The sequence below is a fragment of the Pocillopora damicornis genome, chromosome 11 (assembly GCF_964200805.1).
Source record: "Pocillopora damicornis chromosome 11, jaPocDami1.2, whole genome shotgun sequence".
NCBI lineage: Eukaryota > Metazoa > Cnidaria > Anthozoa > Scleractinia > Pocilloporidae > Pocillopora > Pocillopora damicornis.
Window position 1 is genome coordinate 21,635,015 of NC_142680.1, and position 25,031 is coordinate 21,660,045.

Below are 25,031 nucleotides of genomic sequence, written 5' to 3' on the forward strand. Positions count from 1 at the left end.
AGTAACACTAAACCATTTCGGTTTGTACTAAACCATTTGTCGTCACGCTAAAGCATTTAAGGTCACGCTAAACCATTTCACTTGAAGGCATTGCTTAGTGTATTGATTTCTTTGTATGATTAGCAAAATGGGAGTAAAATTTATTATCTAAAGTAAACGTGAATCGAATTTACATTATTCAGAATTAATAGTGATGTTTGTGAATGATTTTGTTTCAGAAATATTTCCCGCCTTTAAGAGTTTGAAATTTAAAGCCTCAATCAACTCGCCATCTCTGAATCTTCACGTCAAACGAGTCACGACTGCGCTGGAAAATGCTGCGTTTTCTTTGAACGACGCAAAGGTTTTCATCGAGTATTTAATGAACCTTGGAGAAAGACACAAAGCATGGAAAATTTCGATGTATGTATTCTGTTATGCCGATCAAGGTTACTTAGGGGTAAATATTGTTTTATAGGGGTAGATATTGTTGTATAGCGCTGTATCGTGATGTAGAGTTCAGAAGAGTAAAGTATAGTGGTATCTAGGGGTACATATTGTTGTATAGCGCTGTATCGTGATGTAGAGTGCAAAAGAGGGAAGTATAGTGGTATCTAGGGGTACATACTGTTGTATAGCGCTGTATAGTGATGTAAACTGCAGAAGAGAGAAGTATAGTACTATTTAAGGGTACATGTTGTTTTATAGCGCTGTATTGTGATGTAAATTTTGGAAGAGGGAAGTATAGTGCTATCTAGGGGTACCTGTTGCTTTTTATGATCCATCAAATATTTTTGCTCGCGCGCAATTGGTGTAAACGCAGCAAGTGACTAAATATCCCCCAGCTAATACTGGGTGATATCCGAGAATATCACGCAAGCGATATTCCCCAATTCGCAAACCTTACGTCTACCTCGATAAGTCTTCGTTTCAAATTTAATTCAATTTAGTGAGCTGTTTATAAAGATTCTTTCACGAGCGTTGCAAAATAATTGAAGGATAAAAATCACAAAAGCCTCTATTTTGCACGAAAATATGTTCGGATATTTGTCCTTGGACATTGTCCCTCGAAGCTCACAGTTTTGGCATCTTGGAATAGATAATGTCCGCGGACAAATATCCACAATTATTTTCGTGCCAAATTGGAGCAATAGTTTATAGAGCGCTGTATGCTGAAAAAAATTCAGTAGAGGGAAGCATAGTACTATTTAGAGGTTCATATTGTTGTGATGCGCCGCACAGTTACTTCATTACAGTGCTACTCAGGGGTATAATGTTGTATTGTGCTGTATAATTTTAAAAGTTGCAATAAAGGGATGTATTGTGCTATTTAGGGGAGGAGGAGAGGGGCATATAGGCGTACGTATTCGAGGAGTTTGTTCTACAACGTAAGGAGACATGGAGTCCAATAATCGACGGAACGTGTTTGCTCCTAATGAATCTCTCGGACTGTTATCGACTACCTCTTAGGAAGCATTACACTAAATTAACCTTTCTTGATTATTGTCTTGTCAAAACATTTTTTCAAGGTCCTCTCTGTGTCTACATCCAAGATGACGGCTACCGACTCGGAGAAGTCTGTAGATTGGCCTGCTGCCATCTTGGACTCGCGATGTAGGTGGACCCTGGGCGAGAGTTTGATCCATTCCCAATCAGATGATAGAAGAAGCCTTAATTTGGACATTGAAGGACTCGTTTCCAACAAAATGCATCGATTATGTCGCAGAGACTTGGAGGGAGCTCTTTCGTTTTATAGCTGCTATTGTGATGAGAGGACCGAGGAGAGCAAACACTAGCAAGTGAGACTTAAAATGGAGACCCCTGTGGACTGGGAATGAGTCGAAAGGAAAACTAAGATTTTACTAGACATGATGCTAAGAGAACACCATCCTAAAGTGGACAAATTAAGCATAATAACAACTACTCTGGGGAAGTAAGGAGGTATATGAGTTGTAAGAGACCTGACGTTGCGCGAGGATTGAGACGAATGAAAACTGAAACAGACAAGGAGATAGTCGCGTCTAATGAAGCGCGTAGAAGAATAAAGTTGAGGGCGATGAAAGAAGTGCGCGTAAAAATAGGAATAAAGGAAAAGTACGATGAAAAAAAGGGAAGGAACAAAAGGAAGGAGAAAAAAGAGATGCACAAATGTGAAAAGGTGTAAAAAAGTAAAAAGGGCGAACACAGGTAACAGTATGAACACGTCCGTCGGCATTCAAAATCGTGTGACAATATGGAGAACGGTAGACAGTGAAAGAGACAAAATCGAAGAGTCGACGAGCGTTTGTTAAGTGGGTGGGGGCTTGAAACATGGAATGTCAGTACACTGTGAGCTGCAAAGATTATCAACTTGGCGCGCGCGGGTCAACTTAAGCATTGAAGTCCCCGTAGGATCTGTTCTCCCTGCATCTCACGCGAATCCTTCGAATATGGAGACAGACAATGAAAACAAACCCAGTTTTTGTATTTTATACACTCTCTATTTCTCTTACACAAAAAAGTAAAAAAAAGTACAATACAAACTGCATTAAATTGTTCAAGGCATTAAGTAAAGTACGCGCTAAACGGAGACACTAAAATGAACCCATTTATTCCCAAGATTGATCATAACTTAAATTCTCCTCGCAAAATTAATGCACCGACAAACATGGTGTCAATAAGAATTAGAGAAAATCTAAACTAGCGGATTATTTTTCATTAGAAACGTTATGTTTCATCGAATTCTCAGAATGAAGCAACAAAGAAGTAAAAAAAAGTACAATACAAACTGCATTAAATTGTTCAAGGCATTAAGTAAAATACGCGCTAAACGGAGACACTAAAATGAACCCATTTATTCCCAAGATTGATCATAACTTAAATTCTCCTCACAAAATTAATGCACCGACAAACATGGTGTCAATAAGAATTAGAGAAAATAGCGGATTATTTTTCATTAGAAACGTTATGTTTCATCGAATTCTCAGAATGAAGCAACAAAGAAACACATTCTTATTAGTTGGGAGAATTTTTCTTCACAACTTGGGAGTTAATGAGTTAATGAATAAAAACTAAGGTAAATGAACAAATAGCTTCAACTTTAAATACAAATAGCATCAAAACAATTCACACCAAATACACTAACATTATAAAAAGAATGTTTAGTGGAAATTGTCCCAGCTTGTTTTTAAAATCCTACGTTACATCATATTCAACCATGTGCAAGGTTAACTATTACATTTTATACCAGCATATACCAATGGTAGTTATGAAACTCTGTCAAAAATTAACATTGATTTGACAAAAATTTCTTTTAAAACAGCTGTGTTACAGTATACCTTAAACTTTTGACCACATAACGGGTTCTAATTACAAAGCGTGCTCTGAATACCTAAGTATAAATTCTTAAATCTAAGAAAGATATCATCAGACATCTCCAAATTAAACTAAGGTAAATTTAAAGCCATGAAAAAAATTCATATTGGCGTAAATATTTTCCTAATGCAAACAATAAATTCCATGTCACCTACATTAAAAGTCACAGCAATGGAAACTTCGGTTAAAGTAAACTCTGCTTCGCTATTTCCTTGTTTAGATTACATGGACAATTCACACCCCTGAGAGTAGGTCTAATGTCTCTAACATATGGTTAGTAAATTCAACAACATCATCTCTGATGATTACTTCTTCAAATTAAGCTTAGAATGGCAATCTTGGCACTGATGGAATTAGATTGCATTAAAATAAATTAAAAAAAAGTTGAAAATGATAATCAATTTTTTTTGTAAAGATAATTGCAAATTGCAACAAAGTAATTTATGACGTAGAAAAACCATTAAGATAAATTCACATATGGCTGCCAAGTTTGCAAATCACATTTTTGAAATTAAAATTTCGCCACCTTTTGCAAATGACAAACTGTTTCTTTGCTTATCAAAAGTTTAGAGTATCAACGTAATTAAAACCCGGTGGACAAGCTCCTGGTTGTGTACAAGAAAAAAACCTTTAAATTATTTTACACATAACTGATTGCAATAAAGAAATAGATCTGAGTGTCACTTTGGCGAAACGAAAACCTCGTCGTCGCCTTCAACAACTTCAGGCATTAACAACAGAAGCCTTGTTGCATCTTGTTCTCTTCGTAAGCATCTAAATTTGTAAAGGTAAAAAAAAAGCAATTCCACTGAACAAAATATACTGAAATAGTCTGTTTTATTTTTTCACCAAAGTAAAGTCACACATCTCAAGTTCCATTTAACAAAAAAGTAATGAAAAATAGCCAAAAAGCGCCAAAATGGAGAAGCATTTAAACCTTCCAAGTTCCTGCGTCATTCATTTTGAGATGAAATAAAAATGTTTTCATTTATGTGATTTCATATTCAAATTTTCTCTTTCCTTTGCCTTGAAGTCAAGAGTGACGTCATCTCCAATCAGCAAAAAGGGCGCCCAGTGTTTGATGTCGCAGAACTTGTCTGATTCTCTGAGGCTTTTCATGGCCAGGTTCAGTGACTCGCTTGCTGGTTTACCTCCTGCAAGTTGTTGATAAAAGTATTTCATGAACTCAAGAGTAGCCTCGTCATCAATCGCCCACAGGGACACCACAATAGACCGAGCACCAGCCCCCATAAAAGCGCGCGCAATGCCAACCACACCTTCAGCCTTGATCTCGCCCCGGCCGCTGTGGCAGCAACTAAGCACAACAAGTTTGGCCCGAAGTTGAGCATTCAACACATCTCCAATTGTTAAAATGTAATCCTCCTCCGTTGGCACAGTAGATATTCGGTCTGGGTCAGGTGTAAGAGCAATTTCGCCAGTTTCCATACATCCGTGTGCCGCAAAGTGAACTAGGGAAACGGAACTGAGTCTTTTCAACACCTCACGTTTCGTGGCCTGACTGCCTGTGATTGGCGTGATATTCAGAATTTTTCCGATCATTTCTACTTCTTTTTTAGCATACTCAAGCTGCTCGAAGACTTTCTTTCCCTAGCTGTTAGTAACCTCGGATACCCACGGATCTCCTACAAGTAACGCACCACTGCTTTTGTGATAATCATCTGGGCAACCGGCAATGAGTCTAAGACTTGCTAACGATGGAGCGACTCGGATTTTGAACGATTCACACAGGTATTTAGAATTACCATCCTTCAATGCAGCGTAAGGAGCGATCCACAGGGGTCCATCAGGAATAATGAGTAGCTCATCCCCTTCAATCAAGTCAGCCACCGGCTTCATAACGATATCATACAAAGTGCTCAAGCATCCGTCTTGTTGGATGTGAGGTTGAGGCTTGGCTTCTTTGGTTTTCTCATCCACTTTCGAACGGCCCTCCCTCAAAGCATCTAAAGATCGATTCTCGCATCTCACATTAGAACGAACACCAAGTTGTGTATAGACACCGAGCATGAACGCCTCAAAGGACAGGCTAGATCCACTATTCTCTGAAACAAAACCTTTGAGTTCACTTTGTCTTAACTGAACTTGTTTTCCTCCGGAAACAACCCAAAGATGGACTGCCTGAAAGACATGGTCCACTGCCTGAAAGACAGTGTTTGATGGAACGTTTTTTGAAACTGCACAATCTTCATCTTCTCCCTTGTGGTGACTTGTTCCACCACAAAAACTGGATTCCATGAGGTCGGTCAGAGCTTGAGCTCGTCCTTTCTCAGCAACAAATAAGGCTTTATCTACATTACCTTGTTCTACGAGAACTCTCCACAAACCCGTATACGCCACTTGATGCTGATTTCGAAAATTAACTTTCCACTCATCTTTAGATATTAGAAGTACTCTCAAGCAATTGAATAAGTTTATGCTAGCTTGGTGATGTTCAACGGCTTTTGGCAGTCCACCTTGCAACTCAAAAACCCATCCTAATGAATAGTAGGCCGTTGCCTCCATGGATTTGTCTCCTACTTCTTTAGCTACTATAAGATGTAGGTTGTGGTACTCTATGGCTTTTTTTAAATCACCCAGACGGCCATGAGCATTGCCAAGATTGCCATAAGCAACACCCTCCCCATGCCTGTCTCCTACTTCTTTAGCTATTTTAAGATGTAGGTTGTGGTACTCTATGGCTTTTTTGAAATCACCCAGATGGCCATAAGCATTGCCAAGATTGCCATAAGCAACACCCTCCCCATGCCTGTCTCCTACTTCTTTAGCTATTTTAAGATGTAGGTTGTGGTACTTTATGGCTTTTTTGAAATCACCCAGACGGCCATAAGCATTGCCAAGATTGCCATTAGCACCACCCTCCCCATGCTTGTCTCCTACTTCATTGGCTATTTTAAGATCTAGGTTGTGGTACTCTATGGCTTTTTTGAAATCACCCAGACTAAGATAAGCATTGCCAAGATTGCCATAAGCAACACCCTCCCCATGCTTGTCTCCTACTTCTTTTGCTATTTTAAGATATAGGTTGAGGTACTCTATGGCTTTTTTGAAATCACCCAGACGGCCATAAGCATTGCCAAGATTGCCATAAGCAACACCCTCCCCATGCCTGTCTCCTACTTCTTTAGCTATTTTAAGATGTAGGTTGTGGTACTCTATGGCTTTTTTGAAATCACCCAGACTAAGATAAGCATTGCCAAGATTGCCATAAGCAACACCCTCCCCATGCTTGTCTCCTACTTCTTTAGCTATTTTAAGATTTAGGTTGTTGTACTCTATGGCTTTTTCGAAATCACCCAGACGGTGATAAGCATTGCCAAGATTGCCATAAGCCTTACGCTCTCCATGCTTGTCTCCTACTTCTTTAGCTTTTTTAAGATGTAGGTTGTGGTACTCTGTGACTTTTTTTCCCCGATTATAGAGATGTATGACTTTCTTGACATCACCTGAACTTGCACTAACGTGGTCATGACGAATAGGATATTTTTCCTCCATGGATTTATCTCTCACTTCACTGAGAGACTGAAATCTTAATGACAAGAAGATCCTATTGTTTTTGTCAATCTTTTTTATGTTAAGGGTTACAAATGTGGAAAAAGCAAAACATATTATGTTTCTGATCATATTGATATGTAATAGTCCATTTTAACATTTGCGTGCTTGGTTCCCAAACCTCCGAACAAGAGAGATGATTAAGGGTGACCTTGTTATGATAAAAACATTGCTGCCTTTTAAATGCAAACCACTTTGTTGTTATCGTTTCTAGATACTGGTCTCTATCACAACAAGGTCACCTTCAGCCTCACTCCAAATCAAAGGCTTGGCAACTAAGTACACAACTATAAAATGGCCCATTAGGATGGCTTTGCATGAAAGGTAGAGGATTTATCAACATTCAGTCTTAAAGTCAGTTATGAAGTAAATCTACACTTCAAAAAATGTTTTTTTTTCTGTGTGCAGTCTCAAAATTTAACGCGCAATATCTAGATTTAATCCCTAGTTTCCAAAAACTGAGCAGCACTTGCTTAATTTTTAAATTAATATAGCCTTAACATCAGACAAATGTTTTACAGCAGTGGAAGAAATGAGTTTATAACACAAATGCATGTCTTTAAAATTTTTATTTGTCCATAGGAAAGCACAAAGAAAGTTTCCGAGTCTCTAAATAGTGGCAAAAGGTCGAAGGCAAGAAAATCTGCATAAGATATGTAAACGTTACCGAGCTTTTTGTTTCGGCTTATTTTAGAGAGATCATCTACCCAAGTACGATGTATAAACTGGATAAAATTTAGTCTTCTAACCCTTTAACTGCCGTGAGTGACCAAAAGAGAATTTCTCCTTACAATAGCAATACAATATCAATCACACAAGTGTTGAGAGTAAAAAAGATATATCAATTTAAAAATAGTTAGTTGATGCAATACTGAATTCTCTGTACTAACATTACACAAGAATTATATGGTTGACAGTAAGGATAATTACAAATTTGGTCAGGGAAATTAAAGGGTTATGTAAACTAATCTACCAGTTATTGGCATGGATAGTAGAACTAAGTCAAATTGGCTAAAAGGAGTAATTTCATTAATAAGTCATGAGGTAATAACGTCTTCTATGTTTTTAATCACACACACTTAAAGTATACGAGCTGACAAGTTCCCATCATAATTAATACCCTTCTTTGTATTTTCTCCCTTGAAACATCAAATTATGGAAACTTTTTTCCATTATACCCACGGTTAAAAATGAAATATTCCTTCAAAGGATACAGCTAGTCCCTTATCACACCAAGTGATTGCTTCTTCAAATCTCTTCAATTCAACACAAGCAGTGGCTCCTGTAGGCAACAACACAAAGAAGCATATTATTACTGTAGCTCAATTCTGAGAAAAGAACCTGAAACCATTGAACTCATTACAGACCAGAAGAAAAAAAAAACGACAAAACAAAACAATACAAAAAACTAAACGGAAAAGAATAAACAGGCCCTATTAGGTTTCAGTTAGATATATTTAGCCTTACAGACAACTGAAACTTCTAAGAACACTTAAATTAGGATCAACAACTCCCACAAAAACACTAAAAGTTAGGTAAGTCCTGATCCTTCTTTTTAAAACAGCTAGATAGTGACTTAAGAGCGTGTCCACGAGAGCACCGGGCAGTCGTGCTACATGCCATCTCACCGATTTCAATGAAACTTTGTCAGTTTAAAGGGTCTACATTAAAACTCCAAAAAACAGCCTGATTTCTGTTTTGGTTCTTTCCAGGGGGAGATAGATAAAATGTATGAAGCTCTCACTGCGATGGTATTTAACTGATTACTTTGAAGATTTGCACACATATTTTAACATCCTTAATTAATGGCCGCCGCGAGTATCAGTCAGTTTGATGGACGGCTTGTCAATCAACAGAGGCAAATATACGATGGTGTCTTTGGACTTTTTGATTCATCTAAATATTTGACAACTTTGAGGTCAAATATCATCCGTTGCCAGAAAGCTACAACACTAATCTTAATTACCCTTTATAACCCATCATTTCATCTCTGAAAATCATCAAAAAAATCTTTGGGCACTATCGTATTTTTGCCTTGGATACTTTTTAAAATCTGCGACTGTGACAAGTTTCTCTCAACTACACCTGTCACGCAATTCTTGCTATAGGCGGTCACTTGACAAAATAACCTACATTTTTTAGCTCTTTATACAATTTGATTGGTCAAGAAAGGTGAAAACTGTCAAAAACTTTTGAGATTTTTTGTAGGAATGGAAAATTTCACGTTAAGAGAGATGCATGTAGACGGAAGATCAATGGGAAAATCGTAGCGTTTCTTTCTTTAGTCGTTTATTACTTTGAAGATTTGCTAAAATTAGGACATAGGACTCTTGTACAGAACAAAACATTCATTAGCCTATACTTTGATCGTCTATTATCATTATCGCACAGTTTACAATAAGGAAACTTTAACAGGAGAGGAGATTTTAAGGTCACATGTCGCCTGCTTGTTGACGTACAAGTTCTAAGTGTAACAACTTCGGCTTTTCCATACCGCGAATGACGGGAAACTCTGCCCCCCTTATTTGTTAGGAATTATAATAAAGTTCGCATATAACGCGCGCTGTCATTGGTTGAAAGAGCGTGCTCTATGAGAGTATAGAGCATAGAGCTGAGCTAGAGCTGTCACGCCATCTGCTAATTGTACTATGTTCGACCTTTTCCGGGACTTCTTTTCAGCTTTTTTCCGATAATTGGAATTTCGAAACTGAAGCGAGCCGGCAAGTAGCAACAGAAGAATCAAACAAAGGTTTGTAAACATACCAGGCGCCGTAATTTACGTTATTAAAACGTGAGCGGATACGAAAATCCTTAAAGGAAAAACAAAATAAACATTCCGAGTTTAAAAGATTTTCACGCTCAGTTAGATTGCAAGCTTACGTACGGCAATAAAAATCAAACACAGCTAACACTCGTATAGTATATAAAGTTCAGTGTTCAAAAACAAAACAGAACAAAACAGAAATGATAAAAAATATAACCAAACTGGCATAATTGTTAAAATTCATACTAATCATCACGGTGTCTGAGCGAATATGATCATGCTGAAGTTCATCGCGGCTCGCTCATTATGGCGATCTCCGGTCATCACAGTAAAGCAAGCCTCAGAAACTAAATCGGCCGCCCTTCGAGTGAAAAAATAAGAGCTTGCTATGATATCCTTTCCGATACGTTGAGTGGCAATTCACATCAGCCACTGCAACCGAGTTTTGCGGCGCTGTCATCACGAGCGATCTTCGATCTTCCGGTGAATTCGGCTGTCGTTCATTCGAAAAACACTCGCCTTTAACAGTTTGTTTTCTGCCTTATCATGTGGAAAAAACTCGCGTGTTTTTATGAGCCATAATTCGGTTGAAGTTCACTGAACATTTCACTTGAAGATTCTGTATTAGAGACTCAAAAACTTCAGGCGAAAGTGTTAAGTTCGACTTGCCGAACTATTTTAGTTTGTAAACTATCGTAGAATGTGAACTTTGATGGTTTTTGAACTTTGATGGTTTGACACTTTTGACAGCTTTAGTCTTGTACAGCCAATCAGATTATTTGAACCATTCTAACAGGGATTCTGATTGGCTTATTGTAGGGTGCTTTATGAGAGTATAGAACATGCTGACGACATCGTTGTTCGCTTTGGAAATAAAGTTTGTTTTGGAAATTGAAAGTAATGATTGGGTAATTTAACGGATTCTTTATTATAAAACAAATAGAGAAGCCTTGACTGTGCTCTGTTCTGTTATAAAGCACTTAGGAAGCGGCTAGAGCACTCAAGAAGTGGGAAGAAGCACTCGACTACGTCTCGTGTTTCTCCCTACACTTCTTTCGTGCTCTAGCCGCTTTCTGCGTGCTTTATAACAGAACAGAGCACAGTCAAGGCTTCTCTATTTGTTAAATATCAATAACCTCATAAATTCATTAACTGCGCCGTGTTTCCAGAAAATAAGAGTGGAAAATGTTTTTTCCACTTTCCACCATCAAGAAATTCCACGTATAGGAATAGTATTTGTAGGGTCACTGCGTGACCTTTTATGAGAAGTAAAAATTGTTTGTTTGTTTTTTTTTTTCAAGAAGACACTTCTAAAAAGTTCCTAATCCTTCTGTTATCTTATTTTGTTGTTTTTTGACTGCAAATATCATCTGCATTTGCTATTATTTTCGCTGATTGTCATGGCCTTTCCTGCGTGCACGTGCGAGCTAGTTCATAGACAAAACTCTTTCGAGTTTCTCTGGCCGGTGTCGGGCTTATGTGTGTAGGTCTGGTTCAAAAGATATCTGCACGCTGCAGCACGGGTTCCTATGTTTTCTCCCTTTTCTTTATTTGTATTTTCTTTCTCTTACTTGCATTATCAGACATTTATGTTTTTTTATTCCCTCAGCACGTTCCCTCAGATTTGGAAGTAGGCCATGAAAAGTCAATATTGACCAGAACTGAAATCTTTTTCTATCATTATTTGTTTCGGAGAACCCCCGTCATTTGCGACTTTATTTCTCAAGAAAATGTGTTTTTATTTGCTATTTATTTCCATTAGAACATGAAACTAGGTCCTGATAAGTTTTTTTGTCTCGTGACTCCCAAAAACTGTGTTTGCGACATCATCAATTGAGAAATCAAAGGCAATTACGCCTGAGAAATTCGCTTGTAGTCTTCTACCCGCAGAAGGCAACTCCATATAATGACACGTTGTAAGACCTCTGTAAACTAGAGACATTGGGTGATGTTGAGGAGAGAAATATTTGCACTAAATCTGTGACCCTTAAACGGATCACGTACTCGTACATGTAACGTCCGGAAAATGTCACGCATGTATAACACCGTAGGCGCACCTGGCGTATTCTATCCACTGACTTCAATAGTAAAGAGATAACTTATTTACTATTTGTATTTGAGCAAGCTTATTTACCATACTTGAAAAAATCCTTGATGAAGTCTACTATTGTCAGACGAAACGTGTGGGAGATAAATACAAGTTTTTACTTTCTCAGTTCGTGCAGTGATGCTCACTAGTTTGTTCCGTCAAAAATGCTTTTAATGTGAAGTCACGTCGACCTCGACAGAAAAACTAAGCTCACCCTGTCATAATCAATGGTTTGATACCGTAAGTACCAATTTAGGTACATCATGGGTTTTGATGACAATGATGAAAAAAATGTGCGTTTCCTCACGCTCGCCACGTTTATTCTTTGGAAATTTTTTTTACTGGAGGGCGATGTCGCTTAGCTTGGCGCGTCTTGACTCTGGCCGACGAAAATTATCGAGGTGAACTCCATGAAAATCTAGTCAAATGTTTAAAAACTTTGTCTACCCTTGATTTGCACGCAGAAAAAAAAGGCAAATCCCGAACGGTATTTCAAAACACTTTATTCATTAGTCAATTTATGAACTGTTTCATAACAGCCCGAGGAAAAAGAAAAATTGAAACAACCGGCGTATCGGTCAAATGAATTCCAATTTTTTCAACAAGGAGTTGGTAAGTTCATTTTTCCTTGTAAATTGAAGTGGGGGTCATTTTTTTGTGACAGCCGATCAAAGATAGACATCTCTGAAACGTCTCTGAAACTCTTTTCAAAAAAAGCGTACACTTCCGGTCATATTTTCCTCTTTCTAGCAACAGCGCAACAGACATTGTTAATTCTATATGTAGTGTAGGTGTATCAGTTGTATTACGTCTTCATAGTGATGCCATATAAGAAATCGAGTGTCTAAAAAGCCCTCAATTCAATCTAACACTCGAATTGATAAAGTCAAGATGGTGCAGTTGTCTTGTTCATTTGCAACTAACTGTACAACCAAATGTTACTTTCCTCGCGCTGGCTAGGGACGGCAACAGCTCATACCTCTAAATTCGTGGGTATACAGCTTAAAAAAAAAACATTTGAGAGACGTCGATGTATCCCAAACACGCGTTTCGTCCGAGATGGAACTTATTCTAGCGCGTATTGGCTTATTTGGAGACTACGAAGGCCGCGATTTCACGATGTACCTCAAATATCGTGCACAACTTGGTGTGAGATTCAGACCTTCGGGTTCGTAAATGCCAGTTTCCTCTTCACAAAAATCGGAGACATAAAGTGAGAGAGAGATGAATCTGCAGATGGCAGAAGAAATCAAAGCTGGTGGCGAGTCTTTCTGGTGGCGGCAAGGTGACTGTAACCCTAAATAGAACGCGTACTGTAGCTGCTATCTTAGAGTCGACAATGAATAAGGAAGAAGGGCAAGAAGAGCGCTTATCTGAACATCAGTTTTCCTAACTGGTGATTTGTGACTGAGATGAACTTTATATCATATGATTGCTAGGGATACGCAGGTACTGTAGAGGCGCTCACATAGATAGAGGTGGGCGATCCTCCCTCTGACTTAAGAACTGAGCCAAGTTTATAGCGCAGACCAACTGGCACAGTTTGAAGCACTTCAGGGTCTCACTAGGCTCATCACATTAGAAACCTTCAGCAAACTAGTCGTAGAAGCGGGTGGTTATCAGCAACGTGCACAGATTTCTGAACGCAGGTCATCGCGAGAACTATACCCAATCCGTCATAGACGGAACAAGAAAGCGAGATATTCTTGCTAATAGAAGGGTGTATCAAGATGTTTCAGTCATTGGCTGCCATCCAAATGTACCCTGACAAAGACAAACACAGTGAAGCCGACAAAAACATTCCGCCTAGGATAAGATCAAGAGGAAATGGACTAAGACCGGCTTGCCATTCTATAGGGGACGGCTACGTTCGGGGTCGGACCTCAGGTAAAAATTCTGACGAACAATCCCTAACTAGCCAAGTGGACTTTGGATGGGCTCTTTGGAAAACACAAAAAACCGCCACCTTTTCTCAGAAAGCAGGGAATTATCTCCTAGACGTGTGCTGGGCAAGGGAGGAAACTAGTAAGGCAACCGCCTCTAATGTGATCTCCCAAATATCGAGAGAGTTTAAGAGACGACACCAGCCAGAAATGTTGTCTAAGACTGACCCGTTGATACAGCAGCAAATCGCTCGATGCTTCAGCCGGTTATCTGCCGTAACAAAAATTGGTTTATTGATGAGGTCCCCCTCTGTAAATATGAATGAGGACGGAGAGGCCGATGCCAATGATCTAGCTTTAGAATTCGAAACTGACCGAACAAGGCAGAAGATAAGGAGGGACCACTCGATCTAAAGAGATGTAGATTTATATGTGGTAATGGAATACTTGAAAAAATATGCAGATATTTTACGATCGAAGCAGGCAAATAATCATAGAGATCTGCAGATTATTCTGAAATTGTTATCTAGCAGACAGCATGAACAACGCGCTTGAATAATTCCTACGGAGAGTCTTCGGGTCACACAACAGATGTTAGCATAGCGGAGTTCTGTATGTAAATGTTCGATGGCGGTAAGTGACAACGTCAACACTATTTTAATTTTATTTTCGGGATAGAAGCACAGTTTTTAGTCCAATAGAACAATTTATATTTGCTCTCGAGCGAGAGCGCAGAATTTCTCGTCTGTGAAAGCCGAAGTTGTAGCACACTGGAACATGTAATAATATCAGCCAACACGCAGCATGTGACTTTAAAATCTCCTAAAATGAGAGACTAATGAAAATAGAAAATAATGAATGTTTTGTGCCGTACAAAAGCCATATCTGCTGATTTTAGCAAATCTTCAAAGTAATAAACGACCGAGGAAAGAAACGCTACGATTTTCCCATTGATTTTTCGTCTACCGTGTATCTCGAAAGTTTTTCTCGAAAGTTTTTCACAATTTTCACCTTTCTTGATCAATCATCTTGTATAAAGAGCTAAAAAATGTAGGTTTATTTTGTCAAGTGACCGCCTAGAGCCAAAATTGCGTGACAGGTGTAGTTGAGAGAAACTTGTCACAGTCGCAGATTTTAAAAGGCATCCAAGACAAAAATACGGTAGTGCCCAAAGATTTTTTTGATGATTTTCAGAGATGAAATGATGGGTTATAAAGGGTAATTAAGATTAGTGTTGTAGCTTTCTGGCAACGGGAGATATTTGACCTCAAAGTTGTAAAATATTTAGATGAAACGAAAAGTCTAAAAACACAGTCGTATATTTGCCTCTGTTGATTAACAAGCCGTCCATCAAACTGACTGATACTCGCAACAGACATTAACTAAGGATGTAAAAATATGTGTGCAAATCCTCAAAGCTATCAGTTAAATACCATCGCAATGAGAGCTTCATACATTTTACCTATTTGAAGCGATTTCCTTGGTGAAAACCAAGAAAAATTGGGGGGTGGTCTATCTCCCCCCGGAAAAAAAACCAAAACAGAAACCAGTTTGTCGTTTTGAGTTTTGGGGTAGACCCTTTAAACTGCCAAAGTTTCAAAGTGAGATGGCATGTAGCACGACTGCCCGGTGCTCTCGTGGACACGCTCTTAACATATCTGACACCAGTGACTCATTGAACTTAAGGAACTAAAATATTCATGCTGAAATTTTGCTTTGCATTCCGCATTGAGTTCTTCATCCCGTTCAAAATAATATTCTCATCATGATTAACGGAAGTAATAGCGTAGCAGTCAAGAGCTGGATTCAAATGTACATCAGGGTGGTCTCGACCTCTTAATTAAAGTCCATTGAGACAAGATTGAACTCTATTTAACCTCACGTAACCTTAGAGTGTTGAGTTCTTTTTATTATTATAATTGTTATTATTATTATTATTATTATTATAGTACAGCTAACACATCTAACCTCTCACAATTGCCTTAAGGAAAGTTGGATTTAACTCAATGGCTGCTTCTGCATCCCTAAGTGAATCCTGGTGATTTCCTGTTATTGAAATAAATATCTCTGATTAGCCATACATGTTACAAACCAACTACCATTACTAAAATTTTGAGAAAAACTTGTGATGCTCGTTGATATCTGGGGTAAGATGTTACTTATTTGTATATTTGAGAGGCCAAGATGAGATCTAAATTTTTCCGGGCATGCATTCAAAATTATCACCTTTTTCAGAAAACTACTACTGACAACTCAATAGCTTCAAAATAGAAAAAAAAATGCCTATTAAAGCTCTCATCATCTTACCAATTTTAGAATGTGCAATAGCCCTGTTGTTGTGCAGTTTGGCCTTCAGTTCTTTCTCGTTGCAGTTCATTTTAATTCCTTTGGTGTAAAAATGAATAGCATTGATGAAATCTCCTTTCTTGAAGGCCTCATTACCCTCATTTCTATAAACATCAGCTGTGGCTGCAAAGAAAAAATAAAATAATTCGAAAAAAAAATTAAAAATAGGTGTCAAAGTCTGTGGTCGTAGTTAATAATTATTAGTGTATAATCAGAGCTGCCAAGATTTTCAACAGTTATGATGATGCCAATTATGTAGGTGACATCATGGGTAAGAATAACAATGAGAATTAAGCATCACTCAACTTGAGGCAAACCCCTGGGCATTTAAATTTTTTGAGATAGGTTTCCTAAAATTCCCATTCATTGGGCAAAATTAATAAAATATTCCAATGCCCCACACAATTTTATGTAGAAGGCGAAATAATTAGCAATTTGACTTTCAACTAGTTGATCAAGCTTTAAAAACTAATTGACCAAGCTTTAAAACCTAGACCTTGAAGCCTTATTTCTTCTAAGCCATTTGTTAGTGAAAGTACACTATCTACCTTAAACACCTCCATATTCAATGATAATTAACACTTGTACTCTACTGGAAATTAGATGTGACAGTTTTTATTGAAATTCCTTAACGCCAGTCAGGCAGGGTTAAACCCCACCCTCTTTGGCTTGGATGAAGATCAAATGCCTGTGGGTTGCTCGAGGAGAAGGGAGGGAATGTTGAAGGTTTCAAAGTGATTGTGTTTCATTAAATAAGAAAGATGATGGTGATGATGATGATGGTACCTATGATGCAAACTTACACAATGGATGTTATATGATGATCAAATAAAGTCTTAACTTATTATAACTTTGTGTTATTGCTTTGAACTGTTAGAAAAGAAAATAGCAAAAGTTTCTGTGTCATAGATCTTCTCAATGAACAGCATATTGTAATCATAGAAGAGAGTCATGAATGACCAAATATCCTTTAAAGTTGTCGTGCAGTGTATGTATCCTTTTCCACATCTGCTTGCATTCTTGAAACTAATCCTGATCGAATAGAAATTGTTCTAACAATTACTGAAGCCGAAGTTGAACCTAGCTCACCTCGTAAAGTGTCCTCGTCAATATTTGGTGCATTTTCTTTGTCAGGTAAGTCTTCATTTTCACATGGAACTTTAATTGAACTTCTTCCTGTAGCCATAGCAACTGTGAGAAGACTGATGCTTCTTACAAAGTTGTTCTTCTATGTCATCCTAGCCTGAAAAAAAGGTGATTGAAAATGGTTATAAACATCAGCTCAACATATTACCCAGTTGCAAAATAAATATTTTTTCCCTTCTGAGAATGGGAGGGATACATAGACACAAAATCAGAAGCCAATTAAGAGCTAATGTCAACATGCATCAGAGAAACGGCGGCAAGTCGCCCAAATTCGTTTTCTCTCCTACTTTCATATTTTGTAGCCCAATATGTCCTAATATTTGTGGTGTAGTTTTTTTGTGAAAATACATTTTAGTTTTTGAGAAATGATGTTTTTCGTTGGACCGCTCAAATATGCAAATTTTCACTCTGAATATTGCCCGAGTTGTGTGACCTCATGTAACGAATTTACTTGACCTCCGGTATTTCTGTCGGCATAATCCTTTGTTTTATCAATTAAACTTAATCCCCTGACATTATTGAGGATGGCAAAGAAATATTTATTTTTTGGTAACTATTTTTGTCCGACATACTTTTTCTATGTTGAAAAGTAGCATCAAAACAAAGACAGTTTTAACAACGACCGATATGACAAAATCTACTGAGCTTCTAGCTTTTAAAAGAAAAAAGGATGGTTATAAAGTTACTGTAAAAATTTTTTTGTGCAATTGTGTTGTTCTATTGTGAGACGAACTCAAAGTCCGGCAAAATTTACTTGCTAGCGACTATGAAATATACATTGTGTGCCTACTTGTCGCTACCTTTTATTGACATATCGAGGCATAAATCACTACAATTTGTAAACAAATCTAACGCAACACTCTTACCTAGTTTATTTATGATTTTATAGGACCAATAACTGTTTCGGTCATTATATTACGCTTTGGTATTACTTTTTGCCGGGAGCTCAGCTTTTACGTTGTGTTTTTCCCCTATCCCAGTTATATTAGAAGCTAGCCATGCAATAATTGATACCAACACAAATGAATATTTACCCTGTATGAAGATTTTTGTTAATGTTGAATTGACAATATTACAGTATGTTACTTTTGTCGTCACTAATCGTTGTTTCAGTGGCAGCGTAGCAGTTCAAAGCGGGTTGTTGCTTCAACGCGCTGAAATTTATATTGTTCTGGCAGGGAAAAAAGCATGATGCTCTGGGAATAAAAACTCTTTGGGGCCTTTTAAATGATATCGGGATGAGTTTTGTTCAAGAACGAGTTCATCCCGGTTGTCGCATGATACCAGAGTAAAATTATTCGAAACGAGTCATTTGTGAATGAGTTTATTGAGGTTTTCACTCCAGAACGAAACACTTATTCTGGACGACCTTTTGTACCTGTGTAAAGTAAACGCGGTACGACACTCATATCTGTATATCCTCTTTAGGAGCGAGGGAAGCATAGAAAAAGGACGTAAATACTTGTTTTTACTACTTGTTTTTATAATCCAAATTATCTTGCATGTAAACGCGGCATGAAATTTATTTCATTTGGGAATGAAACCCATTTTGGAATAATGTAAAAGGTACCTTATTGACGGACCATTAGATTTTTTATGCGGGGGAGGGAGGGAGGTCTTTTGCCAATTGCACGATTTGTCTTCTTCCATTGAGCCCGTGCTCGATTTTTTCGGGGGTTATTGCCCAACACCCCAACACCCGCATCAAAAATTTAATGGTCCGTCCCTAAAATGCTATTAGGTCCTACAACTTTTTCTGTGATGAAAGAATTTGGATATATAAATATTACTCGCGTTGTTGTTGTTGTTTTTTTTTACATTACCGAGCGAATTTCAAGTGATAATTTCAGGAAGTAAGAAGCAACAACAAAAGGATTCCTATCAAAGCGAGGTGCCATTTTCAGTCATACCTGGTCGGACACCTTGAAAACAAAGGATGACACGCAAGCAGTTTACTGCAAATTTGACATGAAAATAATTCTGATGCCTCTTTGAAAAGAGAAAAAGGCTTGAAAAGTAGACATCGCGCGATCTTTGGCTATGTTACAAAAGAATACTTTATGCACTAGAAGTGCACAGATCGAGTTCCGGATGCACTTGAATAGTCTGTTTACCTACCAAATTATGTCAAGACGAACAAAACAAAAAAGGTACAGCCGTCCTGCCTCGAAGCAGGACAGATTTTGTCAACATAAAAATCTGACAGATCAGTGCCAAAAGTTGTTATAAGTAAATAACCACTTTACATGAATTTTAAGAGGTGAGACTGACAGCTCGTAGTTGACAAATCATATCTTTTGTTTTTAGGTGCTGACAGGGTTGGTAGGGGAGGTGGGGGAGGAGGAGATCAGAAATGGGTGAGGATGCTTGTCGTACCTTTCAGGGGTCAAAATCAGTGATCTGGTACCTTTTATGGTGTCTCCAACTTTAGTGGACTGCCAGAGACCTAGCTGGTACTTTTTAAAATGTTTTTCGCTCAATAAAATACCTGAAATAAGCATTTAGTAAGCACTAGGACGATTTTAATGATCTGACTTGAGCCTCTAGAGCACATCGATAAAGAAGTTCTCATTTTTAGGATTTTTCAATTTTTTTGAGTTTAAATTGTTACTTTATAGGGATAGATATCTTTTGTTGCCACTCCCACACGGATAAGACTCAGGTACCTTTTATAATTTTATAGGGGTCGTTTTCGAAATTCCTGCACGCATCCTCGCCCTTTTATATAAAGGGGTTCCCGGGGGGTGCTGATACGTGCAGCACACTTGAAATTTAGCACAGACAAATTTTGATGTGATTTTCGGTGAAGAGAAAAAAGTTTTGTCAGTGTCTTGTAGGTACTGCGGAAGGGCCCTTTACCACTGTGTGCTTAATTACGCGTCCTGTCAGATTGCGGGAAGCCTACAAAGTGCTCAAACATTAGTATAGAAAACTCCGCCTCTGTCTGGATTTTTGAAAATTTCAAGATTTACAAAAGACATTCCTAATTTACTGAGATAAATTGGGCAAAAAATCATCATCTGTATGTTGCAAGTTCGTATACTTTGTAACAGAAGCAATTGAAATTATTTAAACCAGAGGCTGTAGTAGGTAGTTACGTAAAGTCTGTATTTAAGAGTGTCCCATCCAGGCCCTGAGCTTATAATCCTGGATTCCTCACATGAAGCGACTTGGTATTACTACTCCTCCCTGGACATGATGACAGTCCACCCCATGGTTACCCCCCCCCCCCCCCCCTCATTCTTCCCGCCTGTCATTTCATCAGGTTCTCCTGACTAATTTCTGGTACCCATTTATACTCCTGGGTGGAGAGGGGTACCATGAGAGTAAATTATTTTGCACAAAAACAAATGCAGATCTCTTGACCCTGACTCCACCTCACTAATCATAAGGCCACCATGTCTCCTCAAGAGGGGAGAGTTTATGGTGAATTCTTTTTCATAAGAAACAACTTTTGCAAAACCAAAGTAAAATTCTCTTAGCTGATTTTTAAATAGGGATTACTGGTCAAAACTTACAAAATGTGTAAGTTTTTTATTCAATTTCCTCCAGTTGAACCGACATCCATATGTGTGCAGCTGGCTGTTAGTTCAACTGGACACTTTTGACAGGAAAAACAATGAAATATATACACTAATGCATGCTGATGTATGTTGATATGGATTTCAATTTGGTACAGGTGCTGATGTTTGTGGTTTACCAGTATATGTATATTAAACTAATTGTTTTTGCAATCCTTTCACGTTTACACTGTTTTGTGCACAGAATTGATTTGTCTTTGATGCTAACTTTAACTATCCTGATAATCCAGACCAGTTGTTTTTCAAATATCATAAAATCCTTCTCGGCTGTCTTCACGTACAAAAAATTTCAATAAATGTAGAGGCACAAGGAAATCAATTGTTCTGGAATTCAAAATAGCCTTAGATACATGTACAGTGTAGATCACATTTTCGAAAGCCAGTACTTACTTCTTACTAACCATTCGAGCACGACTCTTTACAAGGGAATATTGGCCCAAGGTTACGGCAGTATAGAAATGTCATAGTGCCAATATTTCTCAGTACAGCTCACGAAAGCAAGGTGATACTCATGCATTAATGTCACTTGCACTAAACTAGTTTATTGGGAATTTTCTGGCTTCCAAGCAAAAACATAGGCATGCATAGCATGCAAGATTTATCTTTTTGACCGGGTGGGATGAGATGGGACACTTTGTGTACCTAATGTTTTTATTTTTGTAACAGAAAAAGAGCATAGCTTTATAAAAGATCGAAAATATTGCATTACTTCACCTTAAGAGAAAGAGAGAAAAAAGGTGATTTAGCTTAACTCACGCAGGTATCTTTTGGTCTATTTTCTCTATTGTCTAAATACTTCTAAGCAGAAATAAAATGGATCGGTGCCACGCTTACTGTTTTCTCCTTCGCAGCAGTTGTTTGGTCTCGTCACACAACGCCATCTATTCCCCGACGGAGAGAGCGCGCGTAGCGTGATGAGACCAAATAATAGTTGCGAAAGAGACCACGCTTACTGCCGTTCTTCTACCAGAGAGAAAATCAAAATTATTCGTCTACAGTTAGATGCCTGAAAAATATAATTTCATGTAATTCTACTAAGAAAATCAAACTGAAACTCTGTTGTATCTCCAATAGACTCTAACCAAAGATATATTGCGATCTCGACCAATGAAGATACATTTCACAAGAGAAAAGGATAATATTTGAGAGAGGGCTCCTTGATTGGTTGTTGCCTATCTGGCCTTTGCCCACTGTGTGTGAAATACTTTATAAAATGCTGGTTGTTTACAAGGAATAAACACGCGATTGGATTAAGTTCAAGGTAGTTTAAAGCCGACTTTATTCGTAGAAAAAGTCAAAACGCGGGAGAATTGCGTTAAAAGTTCTCTATCGGTGGCACTTGTTAGTGTGAATTTTTTTTCCAGTGGGGTTGGACATTGCGATTAGAATACGTGATTAAATGCAGGTTGTTTACAAGGAAATGAAACGTGATGGAGCGAAGTTTAATTTAGCAAAATGGAATTTAATTGGCGAAATAAAATTTGTAATCAGTAGACTAGGTCAGGGAAGCAAAATAAAAAGATATATATATATATCCCAAAAATCTGTGCACCCCCTCCCCCACTGCCTCCTTCTGCTTGCTTTTCTGATGGTAATTTCGTTTCCAAGTATTAATTCACTCTATTTGAGACAACAAGGTAGTTTTCCATTACCAGAAATCCGAGATATTGATCATACTTGACCTCTCCAGGCCTTGGCCAAGAAACAATTATATAGAAATGTGTGGGATAAAAAAATTAATGTTCAAAATCTTCAAGGATCTTTCATTTTCTTGTCAAGATCTTCAGGGGTCTTTTATTTTCTTTCCAAGATCTTTAATTTTCTTGCCAAGATCTTTACGGATCTTCAAAATTTTCCTACCGAGATCGTTCAGGATCTATTTCTTTCTGTCATTTCAAACTAAACTTATAGATAAATATTCGCCACCCAGAATGCCTTCAATGAAAATCACCAACGGGTAGCACTCATGATTTTATGTGGAACGAGCAAATGCAATTAGGCAATCTCATTTCAAATTTTCGTTCAATTTCCGACTCGAGTTATGACGAACAAGAACGAGGAGCATGTGGTTCACTCGTTAATTTATGTAGGACAAAAAAAAGAGCAAAGAAGACGATCATTTATTCCAAAATCTATGTGTGAGCTGGATTTCAGCTTATTTTCATTTTCTACAGGTGTGCTGGTAAATATTCAGTTACGCTGTGTTCTTAATATAACCTACATTTTTTCAAAAGAAGTCAAATGATGTGTTAAAGAATTCGTATTTTGATTTGTCGCCTTAAATTTTTCTCTGACTGAAAATACCAGCCAAGTTTTGTATCATCTAATAAGCAAGGAGCGTTTTACATCTTCCCCTCGAAACGTGTGTTTGTGACAACTGCTTCCTCTTTCAATTTCTATAATGTGAACAGGATGTAACACGTAGATGGTAGTTTATAATCAAAATAAAAAGGAAAAAGGCTTCAGATTATCTCGTAACACTCAGTTTTCTCGGTTCTCACTAAATATTCTTCTAAAAAAAATAGAGTAAGCAGGGACACAGCACTTTAGATCGATAACATTTTCATAACTTGCCCTTGTCTGCGATCATATGGTCTAGTGTATTGTTGCCGGCTCACTTTGCTGAAAGACCTATATGAAACCAAGACCCCACGCCTCATGCCGGATTGTCTATATTTTATAATGTAATAAGTTTTTCTTTGTTAATACAAACTGGCAATGTTATTGATGGAACACTGTGTGGGTGAGACAAAAATCCACCTGGTCTAATTAATTATTTCAGAGCTTACCTTAAAACGACGTTTCGTCAGCGATGGAGCGTTGAATTCGTCCTTAAGAACCTGTTAAATTTGTAAAATTTTGCAAGACCGAAGATATTTTGATGAGTTCTTCAGAAGGTGACTTATAACACGAACGGTGTCGAGAGGGTACTCTTTTCCTAGTGGTCTCACGACGTAGGAATATTTGATTTTATTCCTCTGAAATTTAGCTCGCGATAACCTAGAAGCAACGCTTCGAGCTGGGGATGGCGAGCGTTAAAAACTTCTCGCTGCCACCAAAAGGATGCAAATGACTCACTTTTTGTTTTACGATCATGATGATGTTTTTACCATTGCGTGACATTCTCAGGTAAACCAAAAGTCGATGACGCATTGTGAACTTTCCCGAGGAAATGAGTCATAAATAGTGAATAATACACGGGCGCATGTAGATGCGAATTTGGTTGATTGAGTACAATTCAAGCACGTGAAAAATTGCCTAATGTTCACGTAGTGCAATGATTGGGTATGTTCTAATGGACTTTGGACGTTGTTTTTATGGTACGTGATGGAACGTGAGTTGTTAGGCGTGTTCGTTGCGCGTAAAGGAGCCGTAAAAACACGTTTGACTTAAAAATAATACAAAAAATGAAATGCGAAACTTTCATGTCCCAATAAATCTCGACCTTAATCAACGAGGCTCTCGCGAAGACCACAAACCACCACACTTATCAAATGAGCCCAAGATTTCTGGTTAATGTTACGTTATTCTTTGTGCACAGCCCCCTGATCCATGACACCATTTACAAGAACATAGGTATACGTAGCATGGGCGGGTTGAGATGGGACACTTTGTGTACCGAATGTTTTCATTTTTGTAACAGAAAAAGAGCATGACCTTCAAACGGAGGAAAATATCGCGTTACTTCACCTTGTCTGAACTCACACCACAGGCAGCCCAAACTCCAGCTGCGAGATGATAATCTTGCGAAATAAGATTCATGGTGATTTTTTCGGATTTCTTCGGATTTTTTTATCTGGCGGTGGCATGAGTATTTTTATGAGTTGTGCTGTATTTTGACTTTCCCCACAGGCTCGTCAAATTCAAACAAGGAGTGAAAGTGCTAGGCAATACTACAAGCCCGTGAATAGTCTAGTAGGTTATTTATGATCAAACTGCTTTTTATTCCTCCATGTCTTTCTGCTCATTCCTCACAAGGCGGGAAAAGCAAAGTGGATAGAGAAGCGCAGCGTGCGTAGCCGCCCGGTTAAACAGGTTTTTTTACGGTACAACATAACCAACTTTATACATGTGGTATATACACATATTCGCATTATTTGAACTCTGTGCAGTTGGATTATAAAACCAAATTATCTCGTTGTACCCCTCACCGACGCGGCACCACAATTTCCATAGAAACTAAACCCAGTCATTCATACCTTGTTGATTACAATGCCTGCAGCTGGTGCAAGGCCAAAAGCAACCAAAATATACTTAATAGATTGCGCTTGGAGTAGAAATCTCCCAAAAACTCAGCATACTTCGTATACACATACCTT

General features: G+C 38.1%; 2 protein-coding genes across 2 annotated transcripts in view; both read right to left on the reverse strand.

Annotated features, from left to right (window-relative positions):
- The window catches only part of LOC149038230 (hsp70/Hsp90 co-chaperone CNS1 homolog), a 121,871-nt gene that overhangs the window by 15,899 nt on the left and 80,941 nt on the right, over positions 1–25,031 (reverse strand). The window lies entirely within an intron of this gene.
- On the reverse strand, positions 7,476–17,228 carry LOC149038231 (hsp70/Hsp90 co-chaperone CNS1 homolog). The gene is made up of 4 exons (XM_089187226.1): positions 17,075–17,228; positions 15,947–16,108; positions 15,608–15,685; positions 7,476–8,185 (listed from the first exon to the last, which is right to left on the reverse strand). Exons 1-4 carry the CDS (start codon positions 17,169–17,171, stop codon positions 8,088–8,090), a joined length of 435 nt encoding a protein of 144 aa, XP_089043352.1. The 5' UTR covers positions 17,172–17,228; the 3' UTR covers positions 7,476–8,087.

Bases quoted from the DNA above. Each gene is read 5' to 3' on its own strand.
- LOC149038231 (XM_089187226.1), bottom strand. From the start codon at position 17,171: ATGGCTACAGGAAGAAGTTCAATTAAAGTTCCATGTGAAAATGAAGAC. The intron at 16,109-17,074 runs GTGAGCTAGGTT...TTTTCTTTGCAG, and splicing joins TGACGAGGACACTTTACGAG to CCACAGCTGATGTTTATAGA. The intron at 8,186-15,607 runs GTTAGATGTGTT...TGTTGCCTACAG, and splicing joins CCTTAAGGCAATTGTGAGAG to GAGCCACTGCTTGTGTTGAA.